Below are 20,836 nucleotides of genomic sequence, written 5' to 3' on the forward strand. Positions count from 1 at the left end.
GACCCGGTTCCCTGAAAAGGAACTGACCTAGGTCGACTCCATTGTTACTCCCCACAGCAGCCAAGTTCGTCCCACCAGAGCTGAGCTCAGAGGGCGGGATAACCTCAGCGCCTCTTTTGCTCTTTGTTCTTAATTGGCTGTCGTGTTACCATGGGAACGTGAACGTGCGTCCATTTTTTTTTTACATAATGGCAACTTAGTCATAAATCAGTGCTCTATGTAGATAAAAGCAGCGTGTAAACATGTGCTGTTTATATGTATGACCATAGCTTCATATACAAGAAGGATTTTTTTTAAAGGGCGCACTTTTTCCTGCCGTGAGTCTTTCGTTCTGAGCATGCCCAAAACACTGAACTGTGATTGGCTGACTGAACAGTTCCTCGATGATTCTCCACTTTACCAGCTTCAACCTGAGTTCGACCTAGGTTCACTGAAAAAGTTGTACCTCCCTGATGGAGTCGGAATTTGACAGTTTGAGTGGACAGAACTGTGTTGAACTCAGCGGATGTGGGGAATACCTAAGTCAAACCTAGACTGAACCTAGATCAAACCTGCCAGTGGGGAATCGACTGAAAATGCTGCTTTTGGATAGATTTAGGGGCTGAAATTGGGGATTTTATCTGACTGCATATCTTTTGGCCTCAGAACTTTTATGCAGGATGGTCTATCAATTCAATATCTGTCCTTGTGAATGGCAGGACCCATGGCTGAACATGCAGGCTGAACGGAGGAGGTGCAGATTCAAGTCTGACAAGTTGAAGCATTTTTATTCCCAGAGGAGGGCAGGCAACTACCATCTCTCTCAGGAAATATCTGCACAGCACCAGTACAGCTTCTTTAGCATACACATTCCTCTATTGTTGTTTCATTGATAAATTCCTGTATTTCAGTGGGCTCTGAGGAACTGCACTGGAGCATACAGCAAAAGTGATAAAGGAGCAGAAATGCTTGGGTTTCATTTTCAGATCCTGCAAGAGGTAAAAGGGAGCAGGAAGAGGAAAGAGGGACATGGCAGTGACATACAGGGTGGGATGAGCTTCTCACAATCCTTTCCCATGCAGCAGTGATGGCGAACCTTTTCAAGACCAAGTGCCCAAATTGTAACCCAAAACCCACTTATTTATCGCAAAGTGCCAACACAGCAATTTAACCTGAATACTGAGGTTTTAGTTTAGGAAAAAAGCGGTTGGTTCCGAGGCGTGTGTTACTCGGGAGTAAGCTACGAGTTGTCAGTGGCTCTGCTTTGAAGCAACCGTACAACTCTTCCAATGGGTGAATCACGACCCTAGGAGGGTTTACTCAGAAGCAAGCCCCATTCCCAGCAATTAAGCTTACTCCCAGATAAAGGATCGTGCTTTAGTTCTTTGCATGAAAATCAGTGAGGTTTAACAGCGCTTAACAGGGTTACCTATACTGCTTCCCCAAAACTAGGTCTTAGGTTTAATGCTAATAATCGAGCCCAGCTTCCCAGGCCATCCTAAATGTGGTGGGGGGGATTCTGTTTGCATGTGCCCACAGAGAGGGCTCTGAGTGCCACCTCTGGCACCCGTGCCATAGGTTTGCCACCACTGCCATACAGCATGTCATGTTTTCCTAACAGTTGTCCAGTCTTTCCAGTATCAATCAGATGTAGCTGGGCCAGAGTGCGTCCAGTGCACACTCTGTGTTTTGCCCCCCCCTGTGGCACCCTCCCCCCAACCGCCCCAACCCCCACCCCGACCCCTTACCTTAGCCAGGCTGGAGAAGCAGCCTGTTCTCTTCAGGCTGAAAACAGCCTTGTTGGAACTACACTTCCCATCAGACCCTGGGGCTTGCAAGGTCTCCTGGGAAGTGTAGTTCCCACCAGGCCATTTTCAGCCTGAAGGGAACAGGCTGCTTCCTCAGCCTGCACTGTTTGATGAAGGTAAGTGTGGGGGGGAAGGAGGGGGTTCCGTGGGGGGCAGGGGCAATTTTCCGCCCCCCGGCATGCGCCTGATGGAACACACACACCCCGTCCCCCTGGTAGCTCCACACTGATATCAACTGAGGGATTCACTGCAGTATTTTGAATGAAAGCAAGTCTTCCTAACAGCCTCAATCTCAAGATGCTAAGAACTGCAGAATATCTGGTCAAATAGTATGTCATGTTTCCTTCATTAGACTAGATCTTGCTGTGCCTCAGTCTCTTGGGATGTCTACAAAAATTGTCCTCTCACTCCCTTTATATCCCTTCTTGATCCTTTCTCCCTGCTTTCTCCCTGCTTTCTCACCCACACAGCCCGGAAAACCCACCACAACCATTCCTCCAAAAGTCTCTCAAAGCCAAAATGTCTCACCTGACAAAGAAACTCCCAACAGCAGGAAAAGTGGAAGTGATAACCAGACATGTCCTTTCTTGACATCTCCTCATTTCCATGGTTTGTACTTCCTGTTCACACTGGAAGCTGAACCTGTGTCCTTTAGCATGCCAAGCAGATGCTCTATCACTGAGCCTTGGTCTTCTCCCAAAGTCTAGGTTCATAGGAAATGTGACACGCTACCTTTCGGGGGGCAGGGTGTGTGTGTGTCCTGAAACACCAGCAATTGAGTGGTTTTCAGTGCTGAGCGGTTAATCTTGTTGGAATGGAGTCACAAAGAGTTTGGTATCACCTCCTTCTGCTTTGTGGTCAAGGCAGTGCTGATGCAGCTGCTTCTGACCTCTTCTGCGGCATTGCAGAGCCAATGACAGGTTTGAAACGGAGGAATTTGGGACAGGCAGTGGCACACATCTAGGGTTTCATCACAGACTGTAGGTAATTGCTATGTCCGAAGAGGAGCTTGTCGGACACTTTGTGAGGTAGGTGGGGCTGAGAGAGTTCTGGGAGAATCATGACTAACCCAAGGTCACCTTGCAGGCTTCATATGGAGGAATGGGGAAACAAACCTGGTTCTCCAGATTAGAGTCCACTGCTCATTTCGAGGAGTGGGGAATCAAACCCAGCTCTCCACATTAGCATGCACTTCTCTTGACCAATATGCTGTGACTGTTAACCTGCTGATTCACACCCTTGCAGATCATTGTGTCTTCTAACTGTGTTGTTCCTGTGATTAATTGTATCTGCCACCTCCTTGTGAACTTTGTACTGTGCCTTGGCTGTGGATCTGGTAAACATCCATTTGGAATTTGCTGCTGAGATGAACTAATTAAATTGTGCTTGGATTTGAAGTGTGGTCATGCACTTCACTGGGCTTCTCTTTGCTTTGTGTGTGTCTAGGCTGCTGTTGATTTAAAGTGATAACAGGAGGAAGGCAGGCAGCTGTAACTTTGGATTTTATCACATCCCTCCTTTCGCCAAATTCCAATCTCTTTGGACACTGTTCCCAAATCTCCACTCATTTCCCAAGCCAGAGTGAATAAACCATAGCGATGAGAGACTGAGCTATCTGTCCTAAAAACCTTTAATTTTCCTTCTCCAGGCACCCACCTTGAGTAAAAAAATTGAAAAAAGCTTCTGGGCAAAGTGTAAAGGCCCTTTTTGCTGCTATCAAAGAGGCCCATATACCGCACTGAAGGTTTCCTAACAGACTTAGGAACATCCGCTGTCATTAAGCAAAATGTTTTTGGCGCGTACAATGGCAAAGATATGCTTCAATGTGTTCTGGAGTATCGAGATTCCAGAAGCCCAAAGGACATTAGAATGAGGATGGGATGGGAACAGAACTTTGAGTTTCTTTTCCACCGTAATAGAACAAGAATACAGTCTGCCAAGCAATGATGTTGCACCATAAATAATGCAAAATTTTATACATTATGCAAATATAGAGAGCTTAGATGAAAATGAGGACAGTAGTAATATCATTTTGACTGGCTGAACAAAATGTTGCATGACAGTGCAATACAAGGGGGGGCAGGGGAGGTGAAGGGACTCATGGAAGCAGTGTGAGGGTGTGGCGACGCGGGTGCTCACTCAGAGGTGGGATCCAGCAGGTTCTCACCAGTTCCCGAGAGTGGGTTACTAATTATTTGTGTGTGCTGAGAGGGGGTTACTAATTGGGTCCGCTTTTCCATTAGAAATTCCATTAGGTCCCAAAATCATAAAGCCCTGTTGTTTCCTATGTGGCTGGTTAGCGAAGGTAGAAAACGGGATCATTCTCCCTGTTGGGCTGTTTTAAAAAACATGTTTTAGAAATATGGTCAAGTTCCTGGTTTAAGGAAAGTCTCCTTCTTTTGATTTCTAGAAACAAAATTAAGTATTTGAAAGTATGAAGTATTTGACAGGCAGTCAATTAGAGGAGAAGTAGTTGTTTCTGTTGGCAGTAGATGATAGGCCTTGCTATAATGAGTTTAAATTATGGACAGAAAGATACCAGCTGGAAATTAGGAACTTTTTTTTTTTACAGTAAGAGTTTTTTACAGTAACAGAGAAATTATTAATGCCCCGCCCCCGGAATGCCCGGTCACACCCTCGTCAGGCCCCGCCCAGCTCCATTGGCGCTACGCCACTGTTTGAATCCCACCACCATGGGAACCCGTTACTAAAATTTTTGGATCCCACCACTCCATTGATGCTAGAAGCAAATGCACTGGCAGGCAGACTGTTATACTGGTGGCAGGGAACTGTGCAACTGTGTGATGCTCAAACCCAGAAGCAGCTGTATGTGCCAACACTCCCCCACTGCAGGAGTCCATACTGGTGTGTGTTATGGCCTTAACAGGGATAGGGGTTTTATTAAAGGGATTCTCCACCAGCTGCTAAACATATAACAGCACACATAGGATTTTAAAAGTAGCAAAGGGGAATGAGCTCTCACGTTGGCAGCGAGAGGGGCCAGGAGGAGATCTTTTAGACTGTATGATACGGGGAAGGAATTCTGACAATGGATATTCCACAGAGTAATGCAAGAGTCCAAATTGAATTTAAAAGTTTTATATAAATTTGTTTAAAAATACAAACACACAGTGAGACATAAGAGCACATACATTCAAGTTCCTAAGATATAAAAAAGGTTTTAAAAGATAGATTGGATTATAGAAATGGAGGGGGGTTTTCAGGGAAATACGTTACCTAAATTCAGCTGAAGAAGATCTTGTAGAAGGCAAGGATTCAAATGACCAGCATCTGAATTGTATGCGAAGGACGATATCGTGTCTCAAACTGACCAGACCAAGGAAGGTACAGGCTAGTAAGAGCACATGTGTTGGGGTGAACTGAACTTTTATACTCTTTTGCCCAGGTAAGGGGCGGGAACAAGTGAGTTTTAAGTTTCATTTTTCTAAATTCTCTGGAACTTCCCATGCTGGGCTTGGGGATGCTGAGGTAATTAGTCAGCTTGTCTACTGCTAAACCCGGGACAATGGGGGCCAAAATTGCTTTGTTAAGCTAAACAAGGAAATGCTGAAAGACTTCAATGCAGATTAACTCTTGAGAGTCACTGCCCAGGATATACAGATTTAGCTGAGACATTTAGATCAGGATAAGGTGAATGGTTTAGGAGTCATAACAATGGGAAGAGGAGATGCAGAGAAGCAACCATCTGTTGATGACTTGGTTTCCAGAAGAGATAGGGAAATGACAGTATCTGATGCTAAAGTGGCTTTCCATATTCTTTGTCTTTAACAGTCTCTATAGCAAGGTGAGGTAATCAAGCATTCTAGTGACTCAAATGAGACCTCCAGGTTATGCTGGGGTAACTCATTATCTTAGCTTTTGTTAAAGTAGTTTTGACCTTTTGGCTGTGGTCAGGTGATCATGCGGCTACCTACACCCATAGGAGTGCTTTTGGCAACTGGCTTTTGCCAATATGATTTTAAAGCAGAAATATATATAAATAATATTCTGGGGGTCCTTTGGGTCGTTACATGTGGGTGATCTGGCAGTTTGGTCACCAATGCTGCCTGGTGACTTATGTCACATTTTAGTGTGGCATAGCCCATTGGGTGCCAATAGGGGTTTTCAGGTCAGCCATGGAAGTTGTCAGTTTTCTATGCTCCCTGCACTTCCAGAAACTCTATAAGAGGTTCAACTGCCCCACAGCAGCCACCACGAAACTGGCCCCCCCAGTGGTGTAGGGGAGGGAAATGGTGCCTGGAGCAAAATGGTGTCCGCCCCCACCCTGCAGCGCCTGGTGGGAACTACATTTCCCAGGAGACCTTGCGAGCCCCAACTGCTGCAGAGGCCTCCTGGTGGGTCGGGGGGGGGAACACACAAGGTCTCTGGGGATGTGTAGTTCCCATCAGGGTACGGTTTCAGCCGGCTGAACTTAGGTAAGTGGGGGGTGCCATGGTGTGCTGTGGGGGGGAAGGTCCAGCCACTTCTGGGAAGGAGGAGAGGCGTGGCTGGGCCTCAGCAGGGGAAGTGTGTTTTGTGGCTCGGGGGTCAGCCTTCACCTCAAGGTTGCCAACCTTACCCATGTGACCACTTCTATGGCTGAGTTCCACTGAGACGTGGTATGGGAAAAGACTGGGGTAGCCTGGTATTTGGAGAAGTCATTGACCAGTATTTTAGCGATGAACGATGTATTAGCATATGCACTGTTGAATCTGATATATTTTATTTGTGACTGTATAAAGTGCCATCAAGTCACAGGCAATATATGGTGGCCCCATAGGGCTTTCAAGGCAAGTGATTCAGCAGAGGTGGTCCTGTTGGGTATATTTTGTTAATATCGTAGAGTTTGCCCAGCCTTGGAAATGTGATATTGAGTGCAGTGAAATCAGTCCTCCCAAGAAGCGAATTGCCACATGAAGTGTGGCCTTTATTGAAGTAAAATTCTTGTTGCAGTTGAAAGAAAGATAGAAATTCTCATCGAAATAATACATTTCCCGGTACAAGTCATCAAGCGTCATGTGCAGAGGTGGGATCCAGCAGGTTCTCACAGGTTCCCAAGAGTCGGTTACTAATTATTTGTGTGTGCCGAGAGGGGGTTACTAATTGATGATTTTGCCATGTGATTTTTGCCTTAGTTACGCCCCTCCTCTCAGCAGTAGCGCGCAGAACTTGAAGCAATCTAGCAGGAGGTGCACTGGCATGCATGGCAGCTTGCACCTGCATGCATTCGTTTCCCGCCCAAGGACCGGCGCAGCGGCTGCGTCCTTGGCACAGCCCCGCCCAGGAATGCCCCACCCCCAGAATGCCCAGCCACGCCCCCGTCATGCCCCGCCCATCCCCATTGGCGCTATGCCACAGTTTGAATCCCACCACCATGGGAACCTGTTACTAAAATTTTTGGATTCCATCACTGGTCATGTGAGTGCAAGTATGGAACATTTGCTTGTACATGAGAGACCTGTAGAAGTGCTTGACTCTATGCAGGTCCATATGGAAAGTGAGACAAAGAACAGTGGCTACTGAGAATGGAGAATGAGGGATCAAAGTGCAGCTCCCAGGTACAGACAAAGAGAGGAACATCCCACCAAGCGATAACACTTGAGATTTTGCTCTTCTCAATGTCCAGGCATCCTGAGTTGCTCTCACTCCAACAAGTTTGCCCGTGCCTTCATCTGCAAAGTCTTCCTCGGTGGGTTCCCATAAATACCAACCCTGCTTAGCTTCCCAGATCTAATAAGATTGGGCTATACTATACCTTTTCACATCACCCTAACCCTAACCCTTTTCACATCCTCATATATTTTATATGATCTTTTTATTCAAAAGTATATTTAGATGACAGAATGAAGTTATTAGCAACAATTTATATTACATTTTGAGAAAATATATATATACCATTTATGGAGTGCTATTATTGGATGGTAAACTGTTTTAAGACAGCAAAATATAGTTTGTATAGGGAAGCCTTTTAGGAGAGGAAGGCAGGATATAAATAAATAATATAGATAGATTTGGCTTAATATTTATTGTTCCTTTGATTTAGAAACAGCCATTTTTTTGAAGGCATCCCCATGGAAACATACATACTTGACATATTATCCATTTGGATTTTTTCAGAATCTTTAATGAACTGCATTCGGGGGTTGTTCTTGCTGCCCCTTCCATTTAAAAAGACAAATTCGTACATTTAAAGTGATACAGTGCAAGGTAAGCGGAAGAGAGTGGAAGAGTTTTGGATTTATACCCAGTGGTGGTTCGCACCACTTCAGCAGAACCAGTTGTTAAAATGATGCTTGTAAACAACCAGTTGTTAAATTATTTGAATCCCACCACTGGAACCGGTTGTTAAACTATTTGAATTCCACCACTGTTTATACCCCATCTTTCTCTCCTGTAAAGAGACTCAAGGTGGCTTACAAACTCCTTCCCTTCCTCACAACAAACACCTTGTGAGGTGGGTGGGAGAGTTCTGAGAGAACTGTGACTAGCCCCAGGTCACACAGAAGGCTTCACGTGTAGAAGTGGGGAAACAAATCCGGTTCACCAGCTAAGAATCCACTGCTCATGAGGAGGAGTAGGGAATCAAACCAAGTTCTCTAGATTAGGACCCACAGCTCCTAACCATTATGCCACGCTCGGCAGAGGCAGCACCCAATATGTCCACAGGGTGCTGACACACGATAGCAACAGTGGTCCAGAATGAAGCTCACTGATCACCTTCCTGCTGGGTGTTGAAACATCTCTAATGCGCAGCTCTTGCTGACCCACTTCATCCAGTCCCTACTGCTGCTATCAACTGGCGAGCCTCACCAGATCTATCTTCCTTCAATCATTGGTTGATTGCATTGGCCAGATGCCCCCCCTTCCTGGTTCTGCCAGAGGCCACAAAGAGATAGAGGAGTGAATCTTTTGTCCTGGGGGCAGTGAGAGCTTCACAGCACATTCTCTACAAAATCTATGGCCAGTAGTCAACCTAAGAGCCACAAGCAATTGGCCAGGAGGAACTGCTCAAGCAGTATCGCCAGATCTCCGCCCAAGGAAATCAGTTCAGTGCCTTGGCAAGCAACAGCCCAGCAAAAACTTGGAGGAGTCCAAACAGCCCTGGAAGAATTTTAGCTGTCCCAGATGCTAGTGTGCAGTTGGCAGTGATGACATTATTGATCCCATCAAAGGAGTTATCTTGCATATTGTTACAGTATGCATTGTTTGCACATCCCTTGATGGTGGTCGCCATACTTCTTTCACCTGCCAAGAGAATTGCAAGAGACTTCAGTCAGCATTTGTATCTCAGTGCCTGGCAATTACTGTCAATCTGGGGGAAAGGCTTTAGCTATATGACAGAGCCTCTGCTTTCCATGCAGAAGGTCACAGGTTTGATACCCAGAATCTGCAGCCGAAAAGATCAGGTCGTAGGTGAAAGACCTCTGCCCCAGACTCGGGAGAATTGCTACCAGTCACAGTAGACAAGTCTAAGCTGGATAGGCCAATAGTCTGACTCAGTAGGAGTCAGTATTATGTGTTCTGTTACTGGGCATGAAAATGAGGGACTGGTTACCCAGGAACTGGATTAGATCTCGTTCAAGTTAAAGGAGCAGAATGAAGAGATCAGCCAAAGAAGGATTTGCTACTTCTGGATATTTTATGTGACGGAAGTGGGGAGTAGAGCACGAGGCTATGACAGTACCTACAAAGGCAGGGGTAGGACAAGGAGAAAAAACCCAATAGAATGGGACAGTATTGGTTGGCAACCTTAAAGCAATTATCAAAATGTTATGCATGAATAAAGATAAATTACCAAGGCTTATACTCCCAGACTTCTCAAGGCAATAGAATTGGTCTCCAGTACACGGAATGATCTCCTCTTCACATTCAAGACTGTCCACAGCGTAGCAAGCTGGACATGTTTTCCCATTGGGTGTGGTGTTCAAGGGTGGCGCTGCAAAAAAGAGGAGACGGTAAGATTTGTACTGAAAGAATAGTCCTGGCAAGTGAGGGGGTAATTTTGTACCAGTGGGAGCAAAAATGGTGGGGGTAAAGGGATATCGCCCAACACTGTGATGTCACTTCCAGTTGTGCAGAAAAGTGATGCCAGGGTTATCTAGGAATGCTACAAACTCTATGGTAGAAAATCATAGAGATTTGAGAAAAACCTAGAGTGTCATCTAGGTAGAACCAGAAATGATGTCATGGTGTAATGCAGTATTGCTTCCCACACCCCACTTTTGCTCCTGATGGGAACAAAGAGTGGCAACAGAGACTCGGAGCCAGGTCTGTGTGGTTGCTCACCACAGTGGGCAATCTGATAAGCCTAAATGCAAGGCCGGGTGGGGGGAGGAATCACATGAGTCAAACACCAGTGACTTCTTCACTCAGACACTTTCTAAGCTCTCATTCTACAGAGTAGCTTGAAACTTTGGGGTGCATTTCCTATACACCTATTTAATTACTGGGACACCTTTCACTACTGTGGTCACCTCTACCTTCAGTGGCCTGAGGTCTTGCTGCATGGAGAATTCATGATTGCAAAGAAGAGAGAGATGAAGCAATGCTCTGTACAGAATCCTGATCTGGTGTTATCACCATGCAGCCTTTGCAAACACTATCTTCAAAGGCTCCACACTTAAATATAAATGTTTGGGATCTAAGTCTGATCAATGTTTGCATGGATTCAGGACTTAGAACCTTTGTAACTACAGAATGAATCTGTGTAACATGAACCCTTGTGATGGGCTGGAATCTTGAAGCCTCTGGATTGGCTAGGAGTGAAATAACAGCTAAGAACCTGGATTTCTTTCTTTACTAGTGTGACCAGACGTCCCGCTTTTGGCAGGACAGTCCCGCTTTTGACTAATTTGTCCCACGTCCCGCAGGGTTTTTAAAATGTCTCAATTTTTGGAAGGCTGCTGCACTGCCTTCTGGGCACTCCCCTTTTTCCACCCTGTCACAGGGTGGGAAATGAGAGCGCCCCAGTGCGGCAGCGCGGAAAGCTGTCGCACTGCCTTCTGGGTCGCTCCCCTGTGACAGGGCAGGAAACAGGGGTTTTGGCAGTGTGGCAGCCTCCCGCGCTGCCGCACTGCCTTCTGGGGTGCTCCCGTTTTGGCGGGAAACAGGGGAGCACCCCAGAAGGCAGTGCACTCCTGCGGATGCGCGCACACCCCCCCCCCCCAATGGTGTCCCGTTTTAAAAAGGTGAAAATCTGGTCACCTTATCCTTTACCTTCTTGATGATTCTTTCCGCTTGCTAAACTTTCAAGTTCAAGTCCCTGAACTCAGGAACCCTATATGGGAAGGTCCACTTTTAGTCATGGCCAACTGTCACCACAGTGGTCCAGCCCTGACATGTTAAAGCTTTTTTTATTCCTAGCACAAAAGTTACAAGACCCAGAGAACATCTGTGGAGCAGCAAAATAATTTTAACACTGCGATTTCTCTATTGCTATTGAATCGATAAACTGATGCATTAGTAAAAAGTGGCACAGTGCTAGGGGGCTCCCTTGTCTTTGCACCTCCTTAAGAGGTAGGGGTGGAGTGAGCCCACGGTTGGAATGCCCCACGGGGGGCTAAGTGGCTTGCGCCCCTAGCGGCAGTTGGAAGGGGGCACCAGACGGGCACAATGCCCACCTGGAACACCCCACTCTAATTTTGCCATTGTGGTCAGTTCCTCCAGCCGGCGGGCTCAAGGAACTCAGTTGACTCTGGGGGACAGCACTCGGGCTGCCCAGAGGCCAAGATCACCCCTCCCACGCTGTGCCAATTGCTTTCTTTTTGCTTCTTGTCAATAAACCTCTGGCTATGGCCAATTTCTTATCCTCAAAAAGTTGTCTGTTGTTAATTTTGATTATGGGAGGGGTAAACCGAGAGGCCCGCAAAATATCCACTGTGTGAGAGCAAAGGGGAAAAAAGTGACCTAGCTGTGACATACGGGTGGGAGTGATCCTCCGGCATTCATCCCCCATGCAACAGGTAAGGAAGGTCCATGTTTTTCCAGCCTTGCCGAGATCAACAGAAGTGAAGGGGTCATCGCAGAGATTTGACCTGATGCACGTTTTCACAACGCTCCTCACCTCTAGATCTGAAAGGATTTTTTAAAAAAGACAAATGTTTAAATACACAAGACAGGCTTGAGGTAGGCACTTCTTATGTGAACGTTTATCCAACAATATGAAGCTGTATTATCCTGAGTCAACCCTCTGATCCAGTGGTTCTCAACCTGGGGGTCAGGACCCCTTTGGGGGTCGAATGACCCTTTCACAGGGGTCGCCTAAGACTCTCTGCATCAGTGTTCTCCATCTATAAAATGGATAAATGTTAGGGTTGGGGGTCACCACAACATGAGGAACGGTATTAAAGGGTCACGGCATTAGGAAGTTGAGAACCACTGCTCTGATCCCTTTTGGCCATCACTGTTGTAGTAGCTTTCCATGCCATAGGAAGACGTCTATTATTGATGAAGGCAACAGTGAAATAAAACATAACAAAGCCATGGCCTGTCTTAGCTAATGGGCAAACAGAGGCCTGGGGCCTGTGCTTTGGGAGATCCAATTTCCAACATCTTCACTTTCCAAAGGAGGGGGAAAAGAAGAAAAGCTTGCTCCTGCTGCTATTTGTATGCCAATAAAGGCTTGTGTTGTTGCTCCTGCTGCTACTTGAACCTGCCTCACTGAATCTGTGAGCAATGCGTAAACAATGGCTAGTAGTCGGTAGGACTGAATAGCTTAACATTTCACTAAATCAATAGTGTGAACTAAGTCTACAAATGGGGCTGTGAAGCAGCTGGTGCCCCAATCTCCACAAGTTTGGACAGATTTATGGAGGAGAAGTCGATCTATGGCTACCAATCTTGATCCTCCTTGATCGCAGATTGCAAATGCCTTAGCAGACCAGGTGCTCAGGAGCAACAGCAGCAGAAGGCCATTGCTTTCACCTCCCGCATGTGAGCTCCCAAAGGCACCTGGTGGGCCACTGCGAGTAGCAGAGTTCTGGACTAGATGGACTCTGGTCTGATCCAGCAGGCTAGTTCTTATGTTCTTATATCTCACAGCATACAACCATTTGCACTTTCAAATCAATGTGAGCTTCTCTAAGCTAATGAGAAAAACCACAACGAACTGCAGATATCCAGTAATTATCTGGCTGCGATGAATCTTCAAGGCTCGTGGGCATGTGGTATTTTCAACGTACATAGGATTTGTTCCATAGAAAGACGTTCTTAGAATTCAGTTTGGACCATGTTATTCCCTGTGCTGCTATCTCTTGCTGCAAAACGTCTCTTGCTGTCCATATCTCCATTTGCCAAAGGAGTGGGGAAGAAGTAGAGTGTGTTCCTGCCGCCGCTTGCGTCTGCCTCATCTGAGGATCAGGCAGCTAATTTCTGGTGGCAGCAGTACCTCTTGCCCATCTCTCATGGGGTAAAGGGCACCTTTGCTTGGCCCTTGCCAGTGGACGGTGGCAGTAGGGTTCTGCATTGGGCAACTAATTTTCCACAAACCCAAACAGTTGCTGTGAAATTAACTTAATCTGCCATCTCTTGAAATGCCATGAAGGATGGTGTTTTCTGAAAAGGTCCTAAGGAACCAAGCAAATTCAGATGGCAAAAGGTATAACAATCAGAGCCAAGGAAATTGATCTCAGAGGGTGATCGTATTCACAGGAAAAATGTGGATGAACAAAATGGAATACTTGTCACAACTGGAAACTCCAGATGAATGAAAACACAGGGGAGGCTCTTCTTCAGCTATACTTTTACTCCGTAGTATTGCAACTATGGGCAAGTTGGCCAGCTTTTCCAAAGGAACAGAAAAATGGAATGGTATTTGTTTGTTTGTTTGTTTAATATATTTTTAGATCGCCCTCCCCAGTAGGCTCAGGGTGGTGTACTTCATAATTTAATATATAAAATAAAACATAAAACAGTAATTCAGTCTGTAAGTTTACAACAATCAATATGGCGACAGTTCCAGAGGTGGGATCCAGCAGGTTCTCACAGGTTCCCAAGAGTGGGTTACTAATTATTTGTGTATGCTGAGAGGGGGTTACTAATGGGTGATTTTGCCATGTGATTTTTGCCTTAGTTACGCCCCTCCTCTTAGCAGTAGCGCACAGAACATGAAGCAGTCTAGCAGCAGGTGCACCGGCGTGCGTGGCAGCCTGTTCCTGCGTGCATTCGTTTCCCACCCCGCCCAAAAATGCCCCACCCCTGGAATTCCCGGCCACGCCCCCATCGTGCCCCGCCCAGCCCAATTGGCACTACGCCTCAGTTTGAATCCCACCACCATGGGAACCTATTACTAAAATTTTTGGATCCCACCACTGAACAGTTCCCTCCCCCCAATCCCATCCACAGGGGGCCTGGATGACATGAGGGTCTGATGACTATCTTGGCTGGCCAAAAGCCTGGTGGAACAGGTCCGTTTTACAGGCCCTGCGGAAACTTTGAAGGTCCCGCAGGGCCCTGGTCTCCATAAGGAGCCTGTTCCACCAGGTAGGGGTCAGCCAGATCTGTTTTGAGCTGGGGATTTCCAGCAGACGCTCCTCTGGGGGCCCAAGCAGGGCAGTATGGGGAGATGCAGTCCTTCAGATATGCAGGCCCAATGCCCCTAACGGCCTCACATTCACCAGGCCCACCAGTTTATGTTTCTTTTTGGACTCACCTCCTGTGCCCTCTATCAGAGTGATGCCACATTTGTCTTCACCAAGTGAGCAAAACCCTAAGGACCCATCACAAGTGTTCCCGGGGCCTCCGCAAACCTCACAAATCAAAGAAAGCCCTGAAAAAAAAAAGATGAAGAAGCAATAATCAGATTCATTCCCTTTTTCAAAAAGCACAACATTTTAAGATTTTTATGTAGATTATCAGCACAAAAGGGAACAGTTTTGAAGAATGGGGTTCTTTTGCATGGTTTTCATCTTGCAATGCACAAGCACTCTTGCCATTTCCAGAGACACCGCAATATGGAACTACATGACCTCCTACTTCTAGAGGCAGGGGGAATGGAAAGAAATAACCTTCTGAGTTCAAATCTCTCCCTGATTTCTCATTTGATCTTCCATAGACCATGTACTAATTGGCAGAGCAGTCTAGGGAGCACAAGGAGAAAGAAATGCTTGGTTGGGAAATCCACCCTAAAAGCATTTCACAGGGTGTTTCCCCACTTTCCACGACCCCCGTATGCCCCACGCTGCTCTCAGCGCGCGTCATTTCTGGCGCGCCCGGTTTCACTGCACTACCCCTCAAGGCTTTGCACTGGGTAATCAAAAGGCGCTGTTTGGAAGAGCGCCAGGAATGATGCACGCTGAGGGGGCGCAACAGTGGCAGCGTCGGGGCGGCTGTGTTGTCGCCACCCCTGTAGTGAGGAGTGCCGGGGGACCCCGCGCTACTTGCCTACAGTAGCGCGGGGCAGAAGGTAAGTGGGGAAAGGCCCACAGTCATTCTGAAAAAGAACTAACCCTGTGGTCTGGACCAACTTCAGACTCGTGGGATGCCCAAGCAAAGAAAACAAAGCTTGGGGGCAGAACCAACAATATAGCTGTCCGGGCCCTGCGGGACCTTGGCGAGTTCTGCAGGGCCTGCAAGATCGAGCTGTTCCACCGGGCTTTTGGTGAGGCTGGCTGCAGATCGGCTGTCCCCTCATGAGGCCCCTTGCAATACTTTGTCATCCCTGGCAGTGCCCTATATTGGTTTCATCCTTAGGCGCTGCCAGCCCCTCCCAGCCTTAAGACCGGGTGCTTCCAACATGGTTTTTGGACTGCCTTTGGTAGATTTGTTATGCTGCATACTGAATTTTAAATGTTTTAAATGTATTTTACATAATTTATTGGACTTGATATTGTATTGTGAACCGCCTACAGCCCTTTGGGGATAAGGTGGTCTATAAAATCAATCAATCAATCAATCAATCAATCAATCAATCAATCAATCAATCAATCAATCAATCAAACAAACAAACAAACAAACAAACAAACAAACAAACAAACAAACAAACAAACAAACAAACAAACAAACAAACAAACAAACAAACAAACAAACAAACAAACACAACTAGACCTGGTCAGCCCAGCTGTTCAGTTTGATCCTGGCCTGACCTTCACCCTGCAGTTTAAAGCTCGACCCGGGTGAGCTGAGGCCACCATCAAATGGGCCTGCAGCAGAGGTGGGATCCAGCAGGTTCTCACCAGTTCCCGAGAGTGGGTTACTAGTTATTTGTGTGTGCCGAGAGGGGGTTACTAATTGGGTCCGCTTTTCCGTTATAAATTCCATTAGGTCCAAAAATCATAAAGTCCTGTTGTTTCCTATGTGGCTGGTTAGCGAAGGTAGAAAACGGGATAATTGTCCCTGTTTGGCTGTTTTAAAAACATGTTTTAGAAATATGGTAAAGTTCCTCGTTTAAGGAAAGTCTCCTTCTTTTGATTTCTAGAAACAAAATCAAGTATTTGAAAGTATTAAGTATTTGACAGGCAGTCAATTAGAGGAGAAGTAGTTGTTTCTGTTGGCAGTAGACGGTAGGACTTGCTATAATGAGTTTAAATTATGGACAGAAAGATACCAGCTGGAAATTAGGAACTTTTTTTTTACAGTAAGAGTTTTTTACAGTAACAGAGAAATTATTAATGCCCCATCTCGGAATGCCCGGCCATGCCCCCATCGGGCCCTACCCTGCCTTATTGGCGCTACGCCACTGTTTGAATCCCACCACCATGGGAACCTGTTATTAACATTTTTGGATCCCACCACTGGCCTGCAGCATTCCTGAACTCCACGTGGACAAGCTAGGATGCACATTCTAGCATCCACAGTACTGTTCTTATCCTTTTGTTTTGGGAAGGGCTGTGGCTCAGTGGTTGAGCATCTGCTAAACGTGCAGAAGGTCCCAGGGTTCAATCCCCGACGTCTTCATTAAGGGGTCTGGTAGTAGGGGCTATGAAGCCCTCTGCCTGTGGTGCTAGAGGGCTACTGTCACTCTGAGGAGAAAATGTTGTCTTGGATGGACCAAGGATCTCATTTCAGTATGAGGCAGCTCCGTGTGTTCTTGTATTTTCCAGTAAATGTTATGTTGGTTGAAGACTGCCAGCTGGCTGTCCAAACATTTGTTCCCGTACTTCTGCTGAAATAACCATCATTGTGAGTACTTAATGCTTAATGTTCTTGTGTATAATAGGCCTGGAGCTAGAGAGGTAACGGGAGCTTTATTTGCTGTCATAAAAGCAATGTTAAGTGCTAAATCATTGGGCTGTTAGAGTGCCTGGGAATGCTAACAGTCATCTTGAACTTGGGCCTCTCTGCTGTTTGCTCCTGCTTTTCCTCCTTGCTTGCTTGAGACATAGATAACAGTAGCAACTCCGGCCCTCTTCCTTCCTGACCTTGGGCGGGGAGGCGGGGGAGAGACATCAGCTTTCACACACTTTTCCCGCTTTTTGCATAAGTGGGAATGGGGCAGGTGGGTGGGGGGAGTTGTGTCTGTGGGATTATACTAGGGGAATTGGGGATTGCTTTAAAACTGGCTTTTGCAAAGCCAGGCTCCAGGTCAGTGGTGGAATCCAACAATTTTAGTAACAGGTTCCCTCGCCAGCCCCCCTCAGCAAAGGGGGCAGAGGCGTACCTAGGCAAACCTGAGCCCTGGGCAAAACCTGAGTTGGATGCCCTCCCCATGGGCAACCACCCCACCACGACCCAAAAAAATTTTTTTGCACCAGGTCATTTCTAAATCATCATCACATTATAGAAAATGCCCAAAGTCACAAATCTGAACACAGCAATGGTGAAACACACAGGTTCTTTGACAGAGACTGGTGAGATAAAAGGTACGAAAGGCTGAGAATCAATGAATTGCAGTACCTGAAAGGGATTAACCCGGTTCAGGGAGTTACATTATTAGTTGCAATTGCTATATGGAACCTTCATGTTCAAAGGCAGTATGCCTCTCGGGGAGGTGAGGGCATGGAGATGGAGATGGAAAAGCAGACCCAATTAGTAACCCCCTCTCGGCACACACAAATAATTAGTAACCCACTCTCGGGAACTGGTGAGAACCTGCTGGATCCCACCTCTGCTCCAGGTGTCCAGTTCAACAAACACTTCTGATTGATGAAATCCAGAGTGGTCTTTGTGTGGAACCCTCGACCTGACATGGGCCCCCAAAGGTGCACCCCCCCAGATTGAAGCTGTAAAGCCTATAACATCTTTAGGGATGCTATAAAAAAGATATCGCTTGACATTTTGTGTTCCCCATTAGTAGTGTAGAGGTCTTGTAATTTGCATGTTTCTCCCATATGTTCATGGACTACAAATCCCATCAGCCCCTGCCAGTGTAACCCCCATGCCCAGAATGGGTTGGCCCACAATGGGTTGACCCAGTAAGGGGGTGGAGACTCGGAGCAGAGCGGCTGAAAGAGCTCTTGCAGAAGAAGCAAGGCTACCAGACTCGGACCTTGATTTCTATAAGCCCTTAACACCTTGTTAAGGTAATTTCAATATTGTTGGGAACTACTGGGAAGGTAGTTGTTGTTTTGCTGTGTTGTAAATGTTGGAGTTTATTGTTTCAGGGTTTCTTTTGTGGTTGTAATGGGTGAGAGTTCTCCTGGAGACCTTCATCATGTTGCAACCTGTTCATCAAGCCCTTGGAGTCTTCAGGAGCCAGCCAACTTGCAAAGAAGATTTGGACTTGGCAATATCAGTAGACTGTAAATAGAAGGACTTGAAATGCAACCTGAACAGGACCTTGAATTGTAACGTTAAATGTTGATGTTTTAAAAGTGTAAATTGTAAAGAAAAGTAAACCATTTTGTTGTTTAAAAATTGTTGTTGCAACTCATTCCAAGTACTGCCCCACAGAACCCACAAGCTGAGGTTACACCAGCATGGGCAATTGGCCATGCTGGCAGGGGCTGATGGGAATTGTAGTCCACGAACATCTGGAGAGCCACAGGTTGCAGACCCCTGGGGTGGGGGAACAGAAGTATTGTCAGCCAAGCCCATCTGCTGCACAGAACTCTGGTTAGTTTCACTGTTGCACCCGCCATTTTGTGTGCTCCTGCAGAGATTCTCCATGCCTCCACCATTTGGTGAAGGTTTTCTACAGAGGTTTCCTCTGCTTATAGCTCATCTGAGCGCAGTTTCGCAGTGAAAAGTAGATGCATAAAGTTTTCCCCTCCTCCTTTGGTTTTCAGGGGATGTCTATGAAGCTATGGTGACCCAAATATGCACATACTGCAGTTTCTCCAGTCGTGTCATTGTAGCTTCGCAGACATCTCCCTGAAAACAAAAAAAGGCGGGAAATGACATGTGTGTGGGATCGCTAGGCAAAACAAACTTCAGGAAACAGGATTTCTTATATATAAAGAGAGGAAATGATGAGTGACAGGTTCCCTGTCCACAGCAGTACATGCAGGTCTTCTCAATCCCATTTTGTCGTAATAGTCTTGGGTTGCCAACTCAGGACTGGGAAATTCCTGGACATTTGTAGGCCAAGCAGGGGGAAGTTGGAGTTGGAGAAGGGAGGTCAGCAGGATACAATAGATGGCACTCTCTAAAGCAGTCATTTTTCTTCAGGGATGCTGTTCACTGCAGTCTGGAGATCAGGTGCAATTCCCGGAGATCTTTAGATCCCACCTGGAGGGTGCCAATCCTACTTCACACCAACCCTGTCAAGCAACTTAGGGTGAGAATGACTGCATCAATAGCTCTTTCTGCACAGACCTTTTAAAATATTTTGAGGCAGGAAAAAAAACACACATTTCCTCCATGGAGTTCCACGTCGTTTTCACCCCCCATGCATTTTATTTGCAGCCTCAAAACATTTTAAATGAACCCCCTTTTAAAACAATTCTCTGGTTGAAACGTTTTGAAAATGTCTTCAATTCCTGTGCAATCTATTGACTACATTTCCCACGCGTCTCTGCTTTCCCAGAACTTCCTCCTCAGTGCCATTTTTTTTGAGCTTACTCCATTCTGCCTCGCCTGTTTATTTGCAGCATTTCTCTGTTGGTTTTATTTTGGGGGAAGCAATCTTCAAAAAAATTGAACGTATAAGGAGCAGAGAATTGCAGGGAGAGGCTTTGAGGCACTGAAGAACTGATTCAACGCAGAATTTTTAAAAAGGGAAGGGGGATCATGTAACGGCAGCCATGAATTGTTTCGAGGGGTTAAGTGCGGTCATATATCGTGGTAAAGGGGAGGGAGCTGAAAACGTTTTAGATGATCTGTGCAGAAAGAACCAGTGTCACCCAGTGAGGTAGAATTTCATCTAATCAGGATGCCCCATCAGCCTCTGCAATAATACACCGGTCAACCCAGCGATCATTCCTAGCGGTGATAATCCAGGCTACTTAGCACAACTTCCCTTTGAAGTCTTTCCAACGCATTGCTGAATTAGAGTGATGTTCAATCAAAGTGCTTTGATCTCAGGAATCGCTGTATGACAGATGAGAAATGTTGACACTAATCAAAGCAGCAGCAAACCAGTTTTTTTAAAAAGAAGAAGAAGAAGAAAAGGGAACATAGGAGGTTTGTGGGAAAGGGATATAATAGAGAGTTTGTGGGCTTTGTAGTACAGCTGTTTGGGGGTCTTGCTTGAGGGGATGGGGTGGCGTAGGACTTAAAACAGTGGTGGCCAACCTTTTCGAGACCGAGTGCCCAAATTGCAACCCAAAACCCACTTATTTATCGCAAAGTGCCAACACGGCAATTTAACCTGAATGCTGAGGTTTTAGTTTAGAAAAAACAGTTTGCTCTGAGGCACACATTACTCGGGAGTAAGCTTGGTGAAGCAACCGTGCAATGCTTCGAATGGGTGAATCACGACCCTAGGAGGGTTTACTCAGAAGCAAGGGCAGCCTCGATGTGTGTGTGTGTGTGGGGGGGGTGATTTACCACTCCCCCCAAATGACGAACTCTGTGCACACGTGCCCACAGAGAGGGCTCTGAGTGCCACCTCTGGCACGCGTGCCAAAGGTTCGCCACCACTGACTTAAAACAATCTATAGCCTGTCTCAGGAAAAGATGTTAGGATGGTTGTGTATTTTTCCCTCCAGAAAACTCAACATGCCAGATCTTTG

The 20,836-nt window shown here is 46.4% G+C and overlaps 1 protein-coding gene and 1 long non-coding RNA gene across 2 annotated transcripts in view; both read right to left on the reverse strand.

Moving 5' to 3' along the window:
- The window catches only part of LOC125435113, a 14,143-nt gene extending 6,010 nt beyond the window's left edge, over positions 1-8,133 (reverse strand). Inside the window, exon 1 of the long non-coding RNA XR_007244855.1 lies at positions 7,867-8,133. This is a non-coding gene — a long non-coding RNA (uncharacterized LOC125435113). The remainder of the gene's footprint in view (positions 1-7,866) is intronic.
- Positions 8,134-8,259: 126 nt separating this feature from the next.
- LOC125435493 overlaps positions 8,260-20,836 on the reverse strand; it is a 40,637-nt gene continuing 28,060 nt past the window's right edge. The window contains 4 exon segments of the mRNA XM_048501691.1: positions 8,260-9,032; positions 9,583-9,723; positions 11,709-11,858; positions 14,437-14,553. Coding sequence (XP_048357648.1) covers positions 8,830-9,032; positions 9,583-9,723; positions 11,709-11,858; positions 14,437-14,553 — 611 coding nt within the window. The 3' untranslated portion in view covers positions 8,260-8,829.

Source organism: Sphaerodactylus townsendi, linkage group LG06, assembly GCF_021028975.2.
Source record: "Sphaerodactylus townsendi isolate TG3544 linkage group LG06, MPM_Stown_v2.3, whole genome shotgun sequence".
NCBI lineage: Eukaryota > Metazoa > Chordata > Lepidosauria > Squamata > Sphaerodactylidae > Sphaerodactylus > Sphaerodactylus townsendi.